General features: G+C 39.8%; 1 protein-coding gene across 2 annotated transcripts in view; it reads right to left on the bottom strand.

The window, feature by feature from the left end:
- Nucleotides 1-242: 242 nt before the first annotated feature.
- LOC122790329 (bcl-2-related ovarian killer protein homolog A-like) overlaps nucleotides 243-20,618 on the bottom strand; it is a 65,827-nt gene continuing 45,451 nt past the window's right edge. The window contains exons 2-3 of one of the 2 annotated variants that reach the window (XM_044057849.1): nucleotides 12,783-12,850; nucleotides 563-683 (exon numbers count right to left, since the gene is read on the bottom strand). In XM_044057849.1, the coding sequence (XP_043913784.1) occupies nucleotide 683; nucleotides 12,783-12,850 (69 nt within the window). In that variant the 3' untranslated portion in view covers nucleotides 563-682. Of the gene's footprint in view, nucleotides 684-12,782; nucleotides 12,851-20,618 lie in introns of both variants that reach the window. The other variant, XM_044057848.1, reaches the window with a different exon arrangement.

Here is a 20,618-nt window from a genome sequence, read left to right as displayed (position 1 = left end):
GGACCTCAGGCCTATCTTCGTTAAGCATCCTAAACCAATGTATAATACTAACCAAATTCTTCACAGTGTAGTCAGTCAGACTTGAAAGAGTCCAATTCTAATCAATGCATCTCAGAACTCCATACTCAATTATGATGCATTTCTTTTCTTGTATATTTTGTTAAAATTCATAATCCTAGCATATGGTACAAGTAGGTGTAAGTATTAGTGCTTGCCAATAAATGCATGGAGAGCTGTTGAAGCATTTTTGCTGTAATTTAATTTGGCTTTTCAATATTTTTTTTCTAAAAAGGTGAACAGGTAAAATCAACTACATTTCTAAAATATTTTTATACATCTTAACAGTCAGCTGTTACAGAAGCTGGTTAAAGCCATATATCTAATGTAATGAGTCCAGTTTGTGCCCAGGTTCTAAGGTATGTTCTCATGTGCCAATATTACTGTTCATAGCTCCCAAAGTTTGATTCTTCATGTCGACAACTTACCATAACTGTTCTGTTTGCTGTGAATGGTTGCAGCTTGCTTGTATACATTGTGCAGACAATTCCATTCTTCAAAGCTCATCTTTTCAAAACATAATAGATGATGGAGGCTACAGTTAACAGCAGCAAAGTTCCACAGCAGATTTTAATCACTTTTGTCTCTGGGCTTTCTTTCTTAGAATAACGGATTATAAAGCCATTCTGGATATAGTTCCAACATTTGACCAAAGAGGGAAAGAAATAACAAAATGTTAAAAGTCAGAATAGACAACTAGTGTGACTAAAACTTTAATGCTAATATTTCTGGCTTTGTTGATTATTCAGTATTTTATTACAATAAGGACAGAAAAGGCAGACTATGACAATATATATATATATATATATATATATATATATATATATATATATATATATATATATACCTTTAAGACTTTGGAGGGAAGAATGCTTAATGTAACCATAGAGTACCAGTGAACAAACTCTAATGTTTAGTCTTAAATCTACTGTACTGAATCTATTTCTAAGAAATTAACATTATCAGTATAACAGTAGAGAATTTCCTAATGCTGAATTTTATTGTATATTTACAGATGGAACTGGGATCAAACAGCTAAGCTCACTAAGTCCTGTCAGAATATAATTAAACCTTATTATATAATTGGATTTTTTTTCAAATTATAATTGCCTTGCATTGTTTTTTAAAATTTCCTAACCTTTAGCTTCTGTCATAATCATTACTAAAAAAAATCTGCTTGTTGAGTGGATGTCAGAGTGATATGTGGATTTGTTTCTCTTCCCAACAGCTGTGGGTACCTCTTCCTATCACTAAAAAATGCTAAATGACTGCCAGTTACATTCCATTTTGCCTTGTTCCCCAGCTTTCCTTTTAATCTCACTCATGAAGACCACTGTCTCTCTCCTGCAGACTGCTTATCAGTCAGATCCTGTCCTGCATCTGTCATCTGACATCTCTACAAAACAGTGGCAAAACCTGCAAAAGACCACATTTTGGCTTTCCTGTGAGTTTAAAGGGCTTTATGAAAATTGACCCCAGGAGAAACTAATTTATTCTTTTAACACATTAGAATATGAAAATTATTACCTAATTTTCAGGCACAGCTTTTGTTTCCCTATCTGGTCATGACATATTGGATAGGATCATAGGAAGTTAGGAAGTTATTAGGCTATTAGCCCTGAGGCCCTTACAAGCCTAGCCAAGAATTTAGCCCATGTTCCAATAAGTCAGCACCCAATGCCCCTGTCCAGCAAGGACACAGTTGGAATTCCAGGGTGTATTTTCTGTTCCCCATCCAGTTATCCAGGTTGCATTTAAAAAGGCTTAATGAGGTACTTTACTTGATCTGGAGAGGGAGTCTATTCCACAGAAGGGGGAGTCTCTTGGACACAAATCTGTCCTGCCAACAAGTCCTATTAATGTCACATACCAGGTTGAGGTTGCATGTGCGGGTTACTCAAGTGGAGCTGGACTTGCGGATATGCAGCAGGCCCATCAGGGCGGGATCTGAGATTGCTTTGTATGCCAGACAGAGCTCATCTATGAAGAGTCTGTATGACAGAGTAGAGGGACAGGGTATTTAGCCTAACTGTGTAGGGCAGATGTTTGAGGTCCTGGATTCTCCTGATGAGGAACCTCTGTGGTCTCTCCAGCTGCTGCATGTGCATTGTGAGGTACATGCCGAAAGGGGCATTGTACTCAATAACAGGTCTTATAAGGGAAGAATACCGGGATGTTATGACCTTGTCCCTGGATGAGATACCTTTCATAATGAGGTTGGCCATGTAGAAAGCCTTCCATACAGTGGCGACAATATGGTGGTCAAAAGTCAGGTTGCTATCAACCTAGGTGTCCAAGTCCCTTATGACTGATTGTGTACTTAGGACCTTGTTATCAATGTGATAATTTGTGGGGACGTCACTCTCCCCAAAGGGGATGATAATGCATTTTTTGGCATTCAGTTTGAGGCCATGTTTCTGGCACCAGTCATTTGTTTGGGTGAGACCCTCTTGCAGGATATCCACATCACTAGGGGAATTGATGACAGTGACCAGTTTGCAGTCAACTGCAAACTTGGTCTGCCATAGCCCACTGGTTTTTGCCTGCACCTCAGAAAAGTATATCCTGAACAACAGAGGCCTCAAGACCAATCCCTGGGGTACGCCATTCATTATGGGTCTACTGCTTGAGGTGGCTTCTCCTAATTTGACTAGGTGGGTTCTATCACTGAGCCAGTTTGCTACCCATCTGGTAATATACAGTTTGATGCTTAGTTGAGAGAGTTTATCTATTATTCCTGAGTGGGGAGTAGTATCAAAGGCTTTGGCCAGGTCAAGGTAGGTGGTATGCCCATCTTCCCCTAGTCTATGGCTTTGTTGACTGTCTCAAAGAAGTTGACCAAGTTTAGCAGGTATGATCAAACCAAACTGTGTGGTATCAAGTGTTAGGAGGTTGCCAATGTCCTTGTTAATGAGATCCATGATAATTTGTTCCATGGCTTTACAGATCAGGCTAGTTAGGCTGATGGGTCTATAATTTCCCGGATTGGTGGACGCTCCACCTTTTTGCAAAAAGATGACAGTGGCTCTCAGCTGGGATAAAGCTGGTACTCAGGCTTTGGTTGAATAGAGTGCCTAATGGTGCTGCAATTTCCTGCCTGAGTTCATGTAGAATGCAGCCTGGGATGTTACTGGGTCCCATGGAGGGTGTATTTTTTTTTGCTTTTGATAAGACAGTGATGACTTACTCCCTAGAGATAAGGGGAGGGGGGCAGGTGCTGGGGATGTCCTGATTTACTGATGGGGGAGACAGAGGGATGAAGTTTTCACTGAACCTGTCTGCCAGCAGGTTGACTATATCTATGGTGTTTGTGCATGTGGTGTCCTTGACCACCAGTTCTGAGCAGATCTGAGTGCTTCCTTTGAGATTGAGGACATATGTGAAGACCTTATGATTTCACAAGTGTTCTTATTTGTTTGTTCAGGTTAAGGAGAAATTTCTTCCATTTAGGCACCTGCTCCTTCTTGGTCCTGGACAGCATTTTTTTCCCTTTTATTATAGAGTTTATTTATTGCAGATGTCCACCAGACAAGTTTACTCTTCCTTGAGGAGGAGGATTTTGTCCTGTCAGGTATTCCTGATTCCATGCAGCTATATAAATGCTCATATAGTACTTTGGTGTAGGTTTGGACATTTGTGCCAATTCTTACGGGGGGTGGGAGCTGTGAAACTATTTATACTTTCCCCATGAGTATGTAATCAGCTTTGGAGAAGTTTTTTGTTTGACCCTAGCAGGGGTGGGGTGGGGAGATGGTAACTTTGAAAATGACCACTTTGTGGTCGGATCTTACCAGGGAGGATGACACCTTAGGGATGCTGCAATAGTTACTCATGTTGATTAATACCAAGTACAAGATATTATCACCTCTTGTGGGGATGTCGACCAGCTGGTCCAAGGCATTTGCATTGATGAAATCAAGGAATCTCTTGGCATTTGTGTTTTGGCATGAGTAGTTCTTCCAGTGTATGGCTGGTTAGTTGAAGTTGCCAGGATTAGGGTAAAGAGTTGAATCTTGACAGATTCAAAAAGGTCCAGATAAGTGGAGTGGACATCTTGAGTCAGAGTTGGGGGCCTGTGGCTAGCTAAGATTTGAATAGGAGTTTTGTGAATGGTTAACTGCACCTGGAGTGTCTCTTGTGTGTCATACTATTTGGCCAGAATGTATGGTATGGCTAGGGTGCTGTCCGTAGCTTTGAACTAGGTTTCTGTGACTGCACAAATGTCAGCATCTTCCATGATTAAGAATGCTTGCAATGAGTGCAGTGTCATGTTTAGACCCCTAGTGTTTAGCAGCATGGCCTTTAATTTTCATTTTGATGAATTTTTTTATGTTTTTAGATTTGTCCTCATGGTATTGCCTTTGGGGTTGGCAAGAGCCTTTGCCAGAAACCTGAAGCCTAAAGGAGACATATGCAGGCCATCTCTGGCAAAGCATTGTGGTCTGTTGATCATGTCTTCCCAGGATCTCAGGTACTGGATCCATTGGAATGACACAAATTGTTAAAGTCAATCATTTTCTGTTTGTATTGAGCCATCATTTTGGGTGATGGTAGAATATTGCTTAAGGCTAGGGACATACCTGCCTGGGACACAGCGAGCTCGATCATGTGTCTCTTCATATCATTCAGGGAGGTACGTCTCAAGTCATTCACACCAACATGGACTATGACAGAGTCATAACAGTACCTGTTGTTAAGAGACTTGAGTGCATGTGTGATATAGCAGATTCTGGCACCTGACAAACAACTAAATGTGACTTTCTTCTTATCCAGCCTGGTGAGGGGGGCACATGTGTGTGTCTCACATAGGAGTCTGCTGTGACTAATATGTTAGGTTTAGGGTTAGGCCTTAGTGGCTGTGAGACACAGCTGTGTGCACTATGTGGGGTGTGTGGTGTGGTGGGCTGTTGAGTTTACGTGTATTTTTGCCTTGGAGGTTTCTTTTGTTTGGGTATGTTTTTGTTGAGGACCTCCTCATGTGTGTGTCTGTTGTGTAGGTGTGAGTGGTATTTGAGGTATGGTGTTCATGTTGACAACCTTCTCAGTGCCTGATATACTGGCTTGTGAGGTTCTTAATGTAATTGCATCTGTCACAAATTGTGTTCTTAGGTGGTGTTAGTAGAGGGTTATACAGTTTCCTAGGACAGTGTAAAATAATTAGATTTTTTGAGCAACCAAGTAATGAAATACAGGTGAACAGAATACTGGCATACAAAAAACTTATATAAACTTTTCAGCTTCTTGTATTTGCATTCCATCTCTGCATTATGTTCCCTTCTGTAACTGTACCCATCACTCTGTTTACAATTACCATACTTGTCCCCAAGCTACATTGAAGTATCATGTTCAGTTACATTGCATTCCCATTCTGGAGTTTGAATTGTGTAGATATTTTATAAATACTGTAAAGGCACTGTGGTCTGTCTCAGAGTTGGGTCCCCAGACCAGTCTACTTATGAACTAAGTAAGTATTTATTTATTTATTTTTTTATTTATTTAACATTTGTTGACCGGGAAAGTCCAACTAGGTTCCACAGAGCCTGTTTTCAGTGGAGGCCCTGGGAGAAATGCTCCAGTTGCATGTCTTTGGAATGTGGGAGGAAAGCGGAGTACCTGGAAGAAACCCACACGAACACAGAGAGAACATGCAAACTCCACACAGAAGGTACCCCAGCCGAGAATCAAACCGGAGAACCTCTTGCTGTGAGGTGACAACGTTAACTGCTGCACCACTGTGCCGCCCCAAGTAAATAATTAACTACATACATACATACATTGCTGGCTTTACTTAACATGTTAATGTTTATCATCCCCATCTTCCTGTTTTGCTCTTTCAATATTTCCTTCATCTTTTCAGAACAAGGAGCAGGATTAAATGTATTTTATTACTAACTGGTAGCATGCCAAATGGATAGATCAGTTCCAAATATGAAGGAAAAGGGGACAATTATTATTTATCAGTGTTTATCTTTCTGCTTTGCTGAGACTGAGAAGTGATTTTATACCAGTATACCTCTTTTTAACAGAGACAACAACTTCAAACCCCTAAATGAGAAATGAGTGAGGTGGTTATATACTGTGAATATATTTTACTAAGTAAACACCAGATTTGGCTCCACCCTCCCTTTGTAGCTAGCCAGCTTTAAGATTTGCAGTCTGGACAGAGGCACAGCAAACTAATGGGTATAGTATTCTCATCCTAAGGGGTGGTGAAAGCCACACACACTCTGGCTAGGCTTATAAATGCCCTAGGGCAGATAGCCTAGTATGAACCTATGAACCTATGATATTATAGTTTGTCTTAAACACCAGCCTAACTGTTATGTTGAAGTGCAATAGAAATTGAATGTTATGGGTATAAGCTGTTAATGAATATTATCCTGTTTTTCAAGTTATTTCATTTATACGTGCATACTTTATAAAAATGAGCAAATCATTTAACTAAACAAAGTTCTCAGGTTAGATCTAAAAAGAGACACCTGCACATAATGAATCATACACACTTTTTCCAAACCTTTACACTTCTTTTAAATCATTGGTAGCTCAAACTAGTTCCAGAATATTTAATAACAGGGCTCATTACCAGAAGAATATTTCTTTGTTGTCTGTTTTAAGTTCATTTTAACCATCTGTATCTGTTTTCATTCCTTTCATTTCATTTGAACAGTCTGTATCTATTTTAGTTGCTTTCATTTCTTGTTAATCCAAAACTAACGTCACAAGAAACAAAACCAATAAAATCCAATCCAAAAGCCACAGGACCCGGAGCTGATGTTAATATAGTATCTGATTTATTAATCCACACACAAAAGTAAAATAAATAAATAAATAAATAAACCAAGCGCTTTCACCCGGCTCCTGCTCCTTGATCCTGTTCCTTGATAAAGCCTGGCAGGAGCCGGGTGAAAGCGCTTGGTTTACTTATTTATTTATTTTACTTTTGTGTGCGGATTAATAAATCAGATACTATATTAACATCAGCTCCGGGTCCTGTGGCTTTTGGATTGGATTTTATTCATTTCTTGTTATCCTTTATAAAGTTAGTTTTTAATAGTTTGTATCTGTTTACCCATTTTAAAATAATTATAAAGTTATTTTAATCAGTGTTTTATTGATTCTGACTCTACAATGTGAGAAAAGTCATTTTAAAATTCTTTAAGCATATGTTCGGTAATTTCAATAAATAGCTAGCTGCATTATATATTTTTTCATTTATCTGATCTTATTATTGGAATTAGCCGTTGTTTCCTTCTTGTGATACAAGTGAGAGTGAAGCTAGTTCAAGAACTCTGACCTGCTTTAAGGAAGAAGTACATTTGCTATTTCATATTGAACTCCAAGAGTTTTTTTTTCCCCAAACCTATGCATTTCCTTTAAATGGCTGAGGGCTTGATCTAGTTCCTGGCATTCAACAAATGTGCTAAATACCTGACGAATTTTCATTTCATTTTTATTTCAAGTTCATTTTAATTACCTGTATCTATTTGTTTCAATATTCTGTTATCTATTTAAAGTAAATCTTTAACAGTGTGTATCTGTTTTAGCTGTTTTAAAATTAAGTTATTTTAATCTGTATGTTTTTGATTCTGACACTACAACATCCGGGCAAAGCGCCATAAAGCTCCTTAAGCCTATATTCAGTAATTCCAATAAACAGCTACACTGTTTTCTGCCATTAAAGTCATCTAACAGTTGGAATTGAATCCTGTTTTCTTTCTTGTGAGGGGAGTGACAACCAAGCCACTTCAGGGGTTGTGATTGTTTTGGGGCAGGTTAGTGTATTGGCTATTAGCTGTTGAGTTCCATGAGGCGTTCTTTCCTTTATACTCCTCTTAAACTGCTGCTGGTTTGAGCTAGTTCCAGGCCATTCAGTAATGAATTGAGTCCAAATATTTTTTTATTTGTTTCTAAGTTAAGTTTAACTGTCTGCATCTGTTTAGTTGTTTTTATTTCCTGTGATCTGTTTTAAGTCTGTTTTTTCAAACCTTTGCACTTGTTTTAAACTGCTGCTGGTTGAAATGTTTCCAGTTCCTTCAACACCAGAGCTAAGTGTCTGAAGTATTTTCATTTCTTTGTTATCTGTTTTTAAGTTCATTTTAAGTCTGCATCACCGTTCTTTATTTTCATTTCTTTGTATCTTTTCTTATTTATTTTTATTTATCCTTTTGTTGATCAGGTTAGTCCTATTAATTAGTAGTCTCTCTTCAGGGGAGACCCAAAGTGATATTTTTACTACTAGGGGAACTTTTGGCAGGGGTATCAGGGAACTTTCCCTACTCTTTTCGATAGGTGCTATGGATCTTTTATATCAATTTGAGCTACCACCATGTCGAGCAGATGGAACCTCAGCTTAATGTCTCCTCAGAAAATGACAGACTCAGGAGTGCCAGCAATTAGTCTACCTGGTGTGGGAATAGAACCCACATCTTTCTGCACTAAAAGCAAGTGTGCTACCTGTTGCACCACTAACACTACTTAGTTAATGTTTTCATCTGTTTTAGCTGTTTTTAAATAATTATTAGGTTATTTTAGTCAGTGTTTTATTGATTCTGACCTACAATGTCTGGGAGAAGTGTTGTAAAGGTATGTAGGTCTATATTCAGTTTTTTAGATAATAGCTGCATTGAATTTTGCCATTTACATAGCCTAACTACTGGGATTAAGCCCAGTCTTCTTCCTTGTTAGAGGTGTGACAGCTAAGCTAATTCAAAAGTTGTGATTGCTTTACAGCAGCTTTGAAGTATATTTACCATCAGCTGTTAAGTTCCAAGAGCTTTTATTTCAAAACTTTTCAATTCTTTTAAACTGCTGCTAGTTTTAGCTAGTTCCATGCCATTTAACAACAGAGTTATGCATATAAGGAATTTTGTTAATTGTTTTAAGTATAATAGTCTGTGTTTGTTTTAGTTGTTTCCGTTTTGTGTTATTTTTTTAATTTCATATTTTATGCATGTATTCATTTATTGATGTTTACCAGGGTAGTACACTGATTGCAGTAGAGCACTTACAGGCAAAGAAGAGACTGCTTCCATTTTGGCTGTTTTTAAATGATTATTAAGTTGTATTAATCAGTATTTTGTTGACGCTGCGGTGGTACAGCGATAGCATTGTTACCTCACAGCAAGAGGTTCTCCCGTTCAATTCTCTGCTTGGCTTGGGAGTGCCTTCTGTGTGGAGCCTGCATTTCCTCCCCGTGGTTAGGTAGCATTCGAAAGACATGCGTGCGTAAATGGGCGTACCTTCGTTGAAAGTTGGGCATCGAGCTAGCACCTCGGCGCTTCATAAAAATCTACTGCCAATCATTAGCTGACCGGAGTTCCGCTGTGGCGACCCCTTACTGGGAAAAAGCCGAAAGACAAACATTAGTCAATATTTTGTTGATTCCAACCCTACAAATGTTAAGAAAAGTATTTAAAGTGTTTTAAAGTCTATAGTCAATAAATACAAATGGATGAACTGTGTTTAGCCATGAAAGTGATCTAAATGTTGGAATTAAACACTGATTTATTTTTTGTGAGTGGAGTGAATGCCAGGCAAGTTCAAGAGTTATGACTGCTCTGAGGTAGGTTAAAAGTGTATTTAGGTTCATAGGCCCTTGCAAGCCACTTTAAGCCTAGCAAATTTCCCTTTTTGCCCTCAAAATATTCTATTCCACTTGGTTATAGATAGGACTTACACATTTCATGGTCGATAATTGTATATTACCCCTAATAAAAATAACTGGGATCATACAATACATAATTTGAGAGGACAAAAGGATGGGATAAAGCATTTAGGAGCTGCACCTGTCCAATAGCAGTACAAAGGGTAGTTGTTGTTGTTGTTGTGCTGGGGTAAATTTTCTGTTTCCCATTCAGAGATCTAAGATGCACTTAAAAATGGACAGGGTTGAGCTTTGTTTATATGGATGGGGAATCTGTTTCACAATAGCAGTATCCTCTGCAGACTATACCTGTCCCTCTAAACTGTTCAGTTGATGTTATAGAAGAGGTTTAGATCCCTAGACTGAGCATTCCTGATGTCATTTGACTTGCTGATGTGTAGTAAATCCATCAGTAATGTATCAGAAGATACCTTGTATGCCAAACACATGTCTTCTCTTAGCAGTCTGTAGGATACCGAATATAGTGACAGGGCTTTCAGTTGGTCGATGTAGGTCATGTTGCTTAGACCTTGTATCCTTTTAATAAGGTATATGTGTGGGTGTTCCAGTTCTTGCATTTGTTTTGGACATATTTGCCATTTGCTGTTGAATTCCAAGAGTTTTTTTCCAAATCTCTGCATTTCTTTTAATCTTTTGCTCATTAGAATTTCCAAACCATTCCACAATAAAACGAAGTGTCTGAAGGATTTTCATTTATTTCTTTTCTGTTTTATGTTCAATTTAAAAGTTTTAAGTTGATATTTAACAGTTTCTATCTGTTTTAGCTGTTTTCAAATATTATTAAACTGTTTAATCAGTGTTTGGTTGATTCTGATCCAGTGATATCTCAGAAAGTGTTCTGAAGCTCATGAAGCTCACATTCAGTAAATCCAGTAAATAGCTGCCATGCACCTTGACATTTATTTGACTGCTGTAATTAGACCCTGCTTTCTTGTGAGGAGAGTGACAGCCAAGCTAATTCAGATATTGTGATTGCTTTGATCCATCACAGAAGTAAATTAACCATTGGATGTTGAGTTCCAAAAGTTTTTTTTTTTTGCATACTTTTGCACTTTTTTAAACTGCTAACTTGCTATGAGATAGCTCCAGGCCACTTAACAATAAAGCTAAGTATCTGAAGTATTTTCTACCCTCCCACCCTGTCCTTGTTGTGTTCTTAAGCCTAGTGTTTCTCTCGTTATCCACACATATGTTAATTTGACCACAAAATTCACTCCCTTTTCTCATTCATTGGCTGTTTTCTGTCAGCACAACAGTCTCATTTTGTCTAGTAACTCACTATAATTTGAATTTGAATACATCTGCTCTGCTATTGTATTCAATAGATGCAGAATACGGAATGCCCATCCAACCAATCTATGTTGCTCTTCAAACTTAGAGGCTCTGGATTTGCCTGACCTTACTACAAAATTTGTCTTTGAAAGCTCAGCCCAGTTTCATTTCATCTTCTCATCCTAGTGAGCACTAGATGGTCAAACTTAGAAGTTCCTCCTCTTAGACTGCTAAAGTAGTGAATATAGTAACAGACATTAAAAACTGGAATTGAGATCTTTAGAAAAAAAGGTAAGAGCAAGCTACATAGGAAAAAAAATGGGAATTGTGGGAACAGTACTTGCAGGGGAGGAATGAGGTTTAAAAGAAGGTAGGACTTAAATTAATTGTATGTAATGTTTGACTGAAAATGATTGGGTTGATTATAAGTGACGTATAATGTTTGCATCTGGAAGTGTGTCATTATGGTTTGTGATGTAAAATGCTTGCAACTAGGATTGTATCGGTGTGGTTTGTTTTCATTTATATAAATATATTATTGCTTATGTTGTAAGTGATGGTTTAATAAAGATGTTTCTTGTTTAAAAAAAGGTGGCAGAAATTGAATAATTTATGTAATGTTACTTAGGTTATATTATATATAGCTTTATATGTGAAGCATAATGTTTGTTAACTTTAACTTGTTAATACAGTTTGATTACTTTTATATAAATGTATATGTGCCTATCTAGACAAAGCCAAAAATAATGAAGAGACAAATGCCTGAAACAGGGACAAATGTTAAATATTGCATTTATAAACTCCTAAAGATTTGTGTTAGCATGCATTTTTCTGAAGGATGTGAAGTCAGAAGCTCAAATGTATGGCATTATTTAGTGACTTCAGCCTTCAGTGACTTGGCAGAAAACCACAAATTTTATAAGGAACAGAGCAAAAATATGAGGCAAATAGCAGGACTTCTTCCAAAATCTGGACATTTCAGAGGTAGGTACCTGCTTAGTGCACAGCACAATATGCAGAAGTATTAACCAACATCTCGGCAAGACTACTAATCACTGAGGAGCCTTCTGTATATTTTGAATATTCTACTATAATTACATAACCCTCTGATGCGTTTATTCTTTTAAACACCTACATACTGCACAAGATGGAAGGTCAGCCTGCCAGTTTCACCTCTGTTGTAAGCCTTTTAGCACTAAGACTCCTAAGACAGTGTGCTAACTGCTGTATATTCACTTGTAATGAATTTATTCTCAACACTAATAATTCTATCTGTGAGAGGTGTATATACCTAATTAATCTTGAAGTTTCCATCTTACCTAAAATTTGCCCTGCAAGATTCATACACCTCCACTTTAAGCCTTCACTAATCATAATAAAATGCCATATGCTGAGGCTGTAAGAAATCAATTTCAAAGCTTCCTTCAATTAAAAAGATTAAATCTCAACAAAATCAGGTCACTCATCCATGTCATGCATACCTACCATAAAGAGTCACCCTGAACAGAAACACGGCAGATCTACCACTTGGAACAACAGCAGCAACAGAAGCATTTTAATGATAGGTGACTATATTAATAGGTGCATTGACTTGCCACTCATAAGGCTGGATAAGGAAAGGGTTTCAGTGAGTTGTCTTCCAGGTCCAAGATTTCTGATATTACAAGGGCCCTAAAAACCCTTAATCATGACAAATACTCCTGTACAACATGGTAGTGGTACACATGGAAGTGAATATCCTGATATGTAAACCCCTTAGGGACATGTACAGAGACATGTCAGAACTTACCATGCATGTTGCAAATGCAGGTAACACATTGATCCTGGGTGGAATCCTTCCTTCCACTTTAATGATGCCTAGATACAAAGAAAAGAGAATTGGCTTCAATAATAGTTGGTGTCACTCCAGGGGAATCCTGCTTGTGTCAGCATGCATTCAGATGCTTAGTTGTACAGCTTGCATCAGTAAGAATGGCCTGCACCTCTCATTTCAATTCTTCTGCATACTGGCTAAAGCATTTAATGCCCCTATGCACCTATTTTTTAAACAATTGATGTACATTTCAACATAACTACTGTATCAGTTAAAAAACTGAGTCATATTAAGGTAGCTCTCCTCAATAGTAAACATCTAAACACATTTCCTGATTTTTGAGGTACTCTTGCATTTAGAAAACATTCATGCCTGTGTAGTCATTAAGGCTTTTTTAAAACTAAAGTGAGCACTCTTTCTATACCTGGGTTTTGTGCTTTTCATGTCTTCAGACACAATGAAATTGTGATGGAGTCTTCATATTTGTCAAGGAACAATTGGAGAGACTCCAAAGGTCCATAAACTGAACTTGTAGAACTGGCAACTAATAGCTTGTAGCAGAATGCCTTCTTTGTGCCCTGATGAATACATAAGATTTCTCAGTGTTCCAAATGATCTCTTTATTACCAAAAACTCTATTATTCCGAGTGATGTTAACTGCCCTTGAGAAAAGTATCCAATACAGACTACATTTCTGTGAACTGGTGGAAAGCTGATAGATTTGCTGTGAGCAGAGTTGGAATCTATTCCAAACTGATAAGTACAATTTTTGCAACTTAATTTGCACTGTGCTGTATTTATACATTTGCTTATTATTTATAGTGGTGCTGTATTGTTTCTGTCCCTTGTTATCTCCACTGTGTTTTTTTCTCTAGTTTCAAGTAGGGGGTTGTTGAGTCAGCCCACATCCTAGCTGTTAGTCATTGCCTGAGGTGTATTTTCATTGCTGTAATTCCAATACAGACTGCATTTCTGTGAACTGGTGGAAAGCTGATAGACTTGTTATGAGCAGAGTTGGAATCTATTCCAAACTAATAACTACACTTTTTGCAACTTAATTTGCACTGTGCTGTATTTATACATTTGCTTATTATTTATAGTGGTGCTGTATTGTTTCTGTCCCTTGTTGTCTCCACTGTGTTTCCCACCTACCCTTCCTGTTCTTGTTTTGGTGGTAATCTTGGTGGCTTTGAAACTGCCCGCCCCTCTTGTAAATTTGTATTTGGATACTCCTTCTGGGCCCATCTCATTTGCTCACTCAACTGAGTGCAGTGAGATCATATTCTGATTTCAGGCACTCCTACTGTATACAAAGAGAGTGTTTGGGAAGGACAATCCATGTAGCCTCTTAATCCTGCTCTGTTCCCTCCATCAAAAAAAAAAAAAAAAAAAAAAATATATATATATAGTTCCCTATCAGAAACCTGAAACACTATAAGCCTGAAAATCAAAATCCTGAAAACTATAGACTGAAAGTTCAAAATCCTGAAAGCCCAAAATCCTGAAAACACAAATAATGCTAATATGTCACTATAAAGACACTAATATCTACCAACTGACCCTGACCCTAACCCTAACCCTAAGGTCCGTCACTATCGCACACTCACATGACCCGCGCCCTAACCCTAACTCACTTAAACCGCCCCTAACCCCAATATTTGTCACTATTGCATACATGCCTAACCTGCGCCCTAACCCTAACTCACTTAAACCGCCCCTAACTCTAACATAAAACCAACCACACACTTACCTGAACCCAACGCATGCCCCAACACCACAGGGCTAACAATAGCAAAGCCACAATGACGTCAGTATGTCCATTTTGTGTTTTCAGGATTTTGAGTTTCAGGATTTTGGGCTTTCAGTCTATAGTTTTCAGGATTTTGATTTTCAGGCTTATAATGTTTCAGGCTTCTGATAGGGAACCATATATATATGTATATGTATACTTTATTCAGCTGTTCTTACTGTAACTGTCTTAGTTGCTGTTCTGCATGCTATCTGTTCAATCGCTCTTACTCTGCACTTATTACTGCTTGTTAGTAGCCTTCTAATTTAATGCCTTCTGCACTTGTTTTTTAGTCATTTGTTAATTTAATTGCATTTAAATAAACTGTATTTGCCGTAATATTGCTACACATGTGTGCTAGCCTGCACTACATTTGAATTGTATATACTGCTGTTTTAGCGGCTTTTCTGTAAAAAAAAAAAAAAAAAAAAAATTAAGCTTGTTTCCTGCCTTTCCTGTAACTAGTCTAATCCACCAGGACAGTTTGTAAGCTCCTGAACCCCCAAAGCCTTTCTGTGTTGGAGGGAAGCCTTCTAGCTTATCAGTGGGAGTGGTAAGCACTAGGTAGCCTAACTACCACAGGAGGAGAGGTTTCTGGCCCAGAAATTACAGTTTTTTGGCCATTTGGGAAGCTTTTCCATCTCTTTCAACCTTCTGATTTAAAAGTCTTTGTTTGCGCTTGTTTCCTGCCTTTCCTGTTACTAGTCTAGTCCAGGTACACCTTTGCTGTATCCAGGACTCCTTTTTAAGCTTCTGAGCCCCCAAGCCTTTCCGTGTTGGAGGGAAGCCTTCTAGCTTATCGGTGGGAGTTTTAAGCATTAGGTAGCCTATCTACCACAAGAGGAGTGATCCCTGGCCCAGAAATTGTAACTATTGGCCATTTTGGGCAGTTTTCTTCCATCTCTTTCTGGTGTGAAAGCTGCATTTGCGCTTGTTTCCCGCCTTTCCTGTAACTTGTCTAGTCCAGATACAGAGTTGCTGTAGTCAGGATTGTTGATAAGCTTCTGAGCCCCCCAAGCCATTCTGTGTTGGAGGGAAGCCTTCTAGCTTATCAGTGGGAGTGGTAAGCACTAGGTAGCCTGTCTACCACAAGAAGAGTGGCTCCTGACCCAGAACTTGTACCTATTGGCTATTTTAGCAGTTTTTTCCCATTTCTTTCAACTTTCTGGTTTAAAAGATGCATTTACGCTTGTTTCCTGCCTTTCCTGTAACTAATCTAGTCCAAATGCAGACTTGCTGTATCCGGGACTGTTGGTAAGTGTCTGAGTCCCCCAAGCCTTTCTGTGTTGGAGGGAAACCTTCTAGCTTATCAGTGGGAGTGGTAAGCACTAGGTAGCCTATCTTCCATGGGAAGAGTGGGTTTTGGCCCATAAATTGTAGTTTATTGGCCGTGTAGGCAGTTATACATCTCTTTCAACTTGCTGGCTTAAAAGCCTGCATTTGTGCTTGTTCCCCGCCTTTCCTGTAACTAGCCTAGTCCAGGTACAGAGTTGCTGTATCCAGGGCTGTTTGTAAGCTTCTGAGCCCCGCAAGCCTTTCTGTGTTGGAGGGAAGCCTTCTAGCTTATCAGTGGGAGTGGTAAGCACAAGGTAGCCTATCTACCACAAGAGGAGTGGTACTGGCCCAGAAATTGTAGTTTATTGGCCGTTTGGGCAGTTTTTCCATCTCTCTCAACTTTCTGGTTTTAAAGTCCGTGTTTGCATTTGATCACCACCTTTCCCATAACTAGTCTAGTCCAGGTACAGATTTGCTGTATCCAGGACTGTTTGTAAGCTTCTGAGCCCTCCAAGCCTTTGTGTTGGAGTGGAGCCTTCTAGCTTATCCGTGGGAGTGTTAAGTAATAGGTAGCCTGTCTACTACAAGAGGAGTGGTTCTTGGCCCAGGAATTGTAGTTTATTGATCATTTGGGAAGCTGTCCATCTCTTTCAACTTTCTGTTTTAAAAGACCACATCTGCACTTGTTTCCCATCATTCCTGTAACTAACCTACTGGAAAGCACTAGAAAGCCTTAAACTGATACAAGCCGTCTAGCGTAAAAGAGTGTCTTTGGAGTGATTAAGTATCAGTTTTCTGTATTTTCTTGCTGTACTTAACTGTTTTCTGCCTAAACGCTGATTTTCCAGTGTTTATTGTGATTCAAAAGCTTGTTTTTCTTCACATATTGTACTTATTTGACTGCCTGCACTTTTAAAAGTCGTTTTTTGTTTAAATAATTTGTTTAACTGTTGTAGGCTACACACTAAAGTACGATAGCCTTTTCTAATTGCTCGTAGTCGTTTAAAGCTGTTTTAAGTGTACTTTTTATAGTTTTTGCCTTATCTTTTCAAAAAAAACAAAAACATTCATTGTTTCCCACCTTTCTAAGCTAGAAACATGTCCAGTTTTCAGGCTAGTGCTGAATTCAGGGCTGTGTTACAAGTTTCTGAGTTGCCCATACCTTACTTGGATAGAGGGAGGTTTCTCTGCTCACCTGTGAGAGAGGGGAACTTTGAACAACCATCTGTCCCTGGAGGAGTGGTTCCAGCCCATTTGTTAATAGTTTAAAAACCATGTTTGCACAGTTTTGCGCGCCGGGCAGCACTGGTTAGCTACGGTTAAATTATTTCCGTCTCCACTAAGTCTCCTCTTCAGTTTTTCCCTTGAAACTAGCCTAACTCTCAACTTAAGCACTCAAAAAGCATCCTACAGTCTAGCACTTGCTCAGACCTAATAGCAAGCACTAATATACCCTGACACTTGATTGCCCAGCAGGGCAGGGCTGTTTATCCACCCCTCACCAACCAAGTGACTAAGCAGCTCACTCTACTATTCAGGCATGACGAAAGGGCAACTTCAGGTGTACTCTCCAGTCTAGCTGGTGAATCTGGGTATCCTGAGGCAATGTTACAACTGCCTCATGTATACAGACAACCCTCTCCTCCTACCACAAAACGCTAACATATGCGAGAGATGCAATTATACAGCCAAACTGGAGGCTAAGGTCTCTCCACCCAAGACTGGAACAGACAGTCATGAGGAGAAGGTTAACACTTGCACAACACCTCCAAACTCACATAGACCTACTAAACCAGCACTGGCAAAAAATACACATAAATACACTAAATCATACTTGGAAGCTCTAAATAAAAACCTGCAAAAGCATCAGAGAGCTCCAAAGCAGACACCCAAAAAACCTGCACCTCCCGTCGCAAACCAGACAACACATAAAACACAAAATCAATGTGCCGCACAATCACATCCCTTAAGGCAAAATAACATACCTAACACACTAGTAATAGGTGACTCTATAGTCAGGCACACTGATGTCCCACTCACTAGGCTGGACAAGGAGAAGGTTACTGTTAGCTGCCTGTTGGGAGCCAGAATCCCCCACATAACACAAGCACTCAGGTCACTCCAGAACAAGTACAAATATGACTCTGTCATTGTTCATGTTGTTGTGAATGACCTGAGATGTACCTCCCTGGACTACATGAAAAGAGACATGGAAGAGCTCTCTGATCATGTAGCCCAGGCGGGTATGACCCTGACCCTGAGTAGCATCCTGCCCTCAAGAATGATACCTCAGTATAAAGAAAAAATAATCAATTTCAACAATTGGCTAAGCTTCTGGTGTCATTCAAAGGGGATGCAGTGTCTGTCAGCCTGGGATGACATGCTCGACAAGCCACATTGCTTCACAAGAGACGGCTTGCACCTGTCACCCCTAGGCTTTTGAATACTGGCCAAGGCTCTTGCTGCCCCCAGAGTGCCTTTTTTAGGCAAGGCTCAAAAGTCAAACCCACCTCCAAAAACAGCACAAATAAAAAAAATAGGGTTATGCTACTCAGCACCAGGAGTTTAAATCTCAAAATGCATGTGCTCGAAGCACTCCTCAGTATGGAGAATGTCGACATCTGTGCAGTAACTGAAACCTGGTTCAAGGCTCCAGAGAGCACTCCAGCACTACTGGGCTACAACTCATACCGCACATTTCGGCCACAGAACACGGACCGAAACACAAAAGGAGGGTGTGTATCCATATTCATCAAGGATACCTACACCTCCAGGTTAGTGGCGCGGCATGATACCTCTGAGATCATCCATGTGCAACTAACATCAGGCAAATCTGCAATGGAAATTGTGACCTGCCACAGATCACCTTCCATGACCCAGGACCCCCACTCTGCCTTTCTGGAGACACTGGAAAACATGAAGGTCCTACCAAACACCCTGATATTGATTACCCTACCATTAACTGGGAAAGCTACTTGAGTACAAACTCCCAGGCTCAGCACTTCTTGGAATTTATCAACTCAAATGCCCTGGATCAGCTGGTAAACTCCCCTACCAGAGGTGAAAACATATTGGATCTGGTCATCACCAACATGGGCGACAGGTGTTCGGCACCGGAGGTCAACCTGTCACTGGTTAGATCAGACCATAAACTAATCACTCTGGATGCCCACACCGCACTCCCCCCCCAACCATGGAAACCACCATGAAAAACTTTTCTAAAGCAAACTTCACCTTACTTAAGACAGAGGTGGTACGTTTCACAGCCCCCACGCTAAAGGATAAGGCTGCCCAAGATGCAGAATCCTTTACAAATGCACTCTATGAGCACGTACAAGGATGCATGGATCGTGCCATCCCTAGCAAAACTAAGACTCACTCCCCTAAGAGAATGAAACCAGTCTGGTGGACCCCTGCCATAAACAGGTTATACAATAAAAGGAGGAAACTAGTTCAGAAAAAAAGCAAATCCCAAGAAGGAAAGACATCCCTGATCAGTATCAGTAAGAAACTAAGGTCCCTCATAAAATCATCCAAGGCTAACTTCGAAAGAAAAATAGCCAAGAATTCAAAAGATAACCACAAAGCCTTCTTTAGCTATGTTAAGAATTTAAGTGGCAACTCGCAGATATGCACTGAACTAGTGCAAAATAGCACAAAATATACTCAACCTACTGATATTACCAACATCCTGGCAGATAGATTCATTGCAAACTTCAACCCCCTCTCACCTCCAAAAGGGCCCACAACAACACCAGAAAATTGTAGTGTCCTGGAAATCACAGTTGCACAGGTGAAAATAGCCCTTTCAAAACCAAAAACACAGCATCAGTGGGGCCAGATGGTGTCCCAGGATGCATCTTGCATGAACTACAGAAAGAACTAACCCCCCACCTAAACACGCTGTTCAACCTCAGCCACTCCACAGGCTATGTGCCCATAGAATGGTGCACAGCAATGGTTATTCCTCTCCACAAAGGAGGGGCCACAACTGACCCTGGTAACTATCGCCCCATAAGCCTGACTAGCCTGGTCTGCAATGCTATGGAGCACATCATCATGAAACTCATTAACAAAGACTATAGGAACCTCCAAACACTTGACCCGACCCAGTTCAGCTTTGTTAAGGGCAGATCATGCCTACTAAACCTGGTTGACTTCTTTGAGACAGTCACCAAGGCCATAGATGAGGGAAAGGTGGTTCACACAGCCTACCTTGACCTCGCCAAGGTGTTCGACACCATTCCTCACTCAGGTATTATAGAAAAACTCACCAGCCTGAACATAAACCCCTACGTCACAAAATGGGTTGCCAACTGGCTTACAGACAGAACTCACACGGTAAGAATAGCAGGCTCCAGGTCCGACTCTAAACCAGTCACAAGTGGTGTCCCGCAATGCTCGGTCCTGGGTTCCCTGCTGTTCGGCATATACTTCTCAGAAGTACAGGCAAACACAGGACTATGGCTAACCAAGTTTGCCGATGACTGCAAATTGGGAGCCAGAATTGACTCTCTGGCTGACACGGACTTCCTCCAAAAAGGCCTTACTGAGATGGACACCTGGTGTCAAAGTCATGGTCTCAAGCTAAATGCCAAAAAATGCATAGTCATCCCATTTGGAAAAAAACAAAATACCCACGAATTACCAGATAGGTGGCAGCCCCATTAATACAGAAGAGGTAATAAGAGATCTAGGGACCCAGGTAGATAGTAATCTCTCCTTTGACAATCATATTGCCAAAGTAG

Source organism: Protopterus annectens, chromosome 16.part0 (assembly GCF_019279795.1).
Source record: "Protopterus annectens isolate FY-2018-M chromosome 16.part0, PAN1.0, whole genome shotgun sequence".
Lineage (NCBI taxonomy): Eukaryota > Metazoa > Chordata > Ceratodontiformes > Protopteridae > Protopterus > Protopterus annectens.
This window is presented reverse-complemented; position numbering and strand designations above follow the sequence as displayed.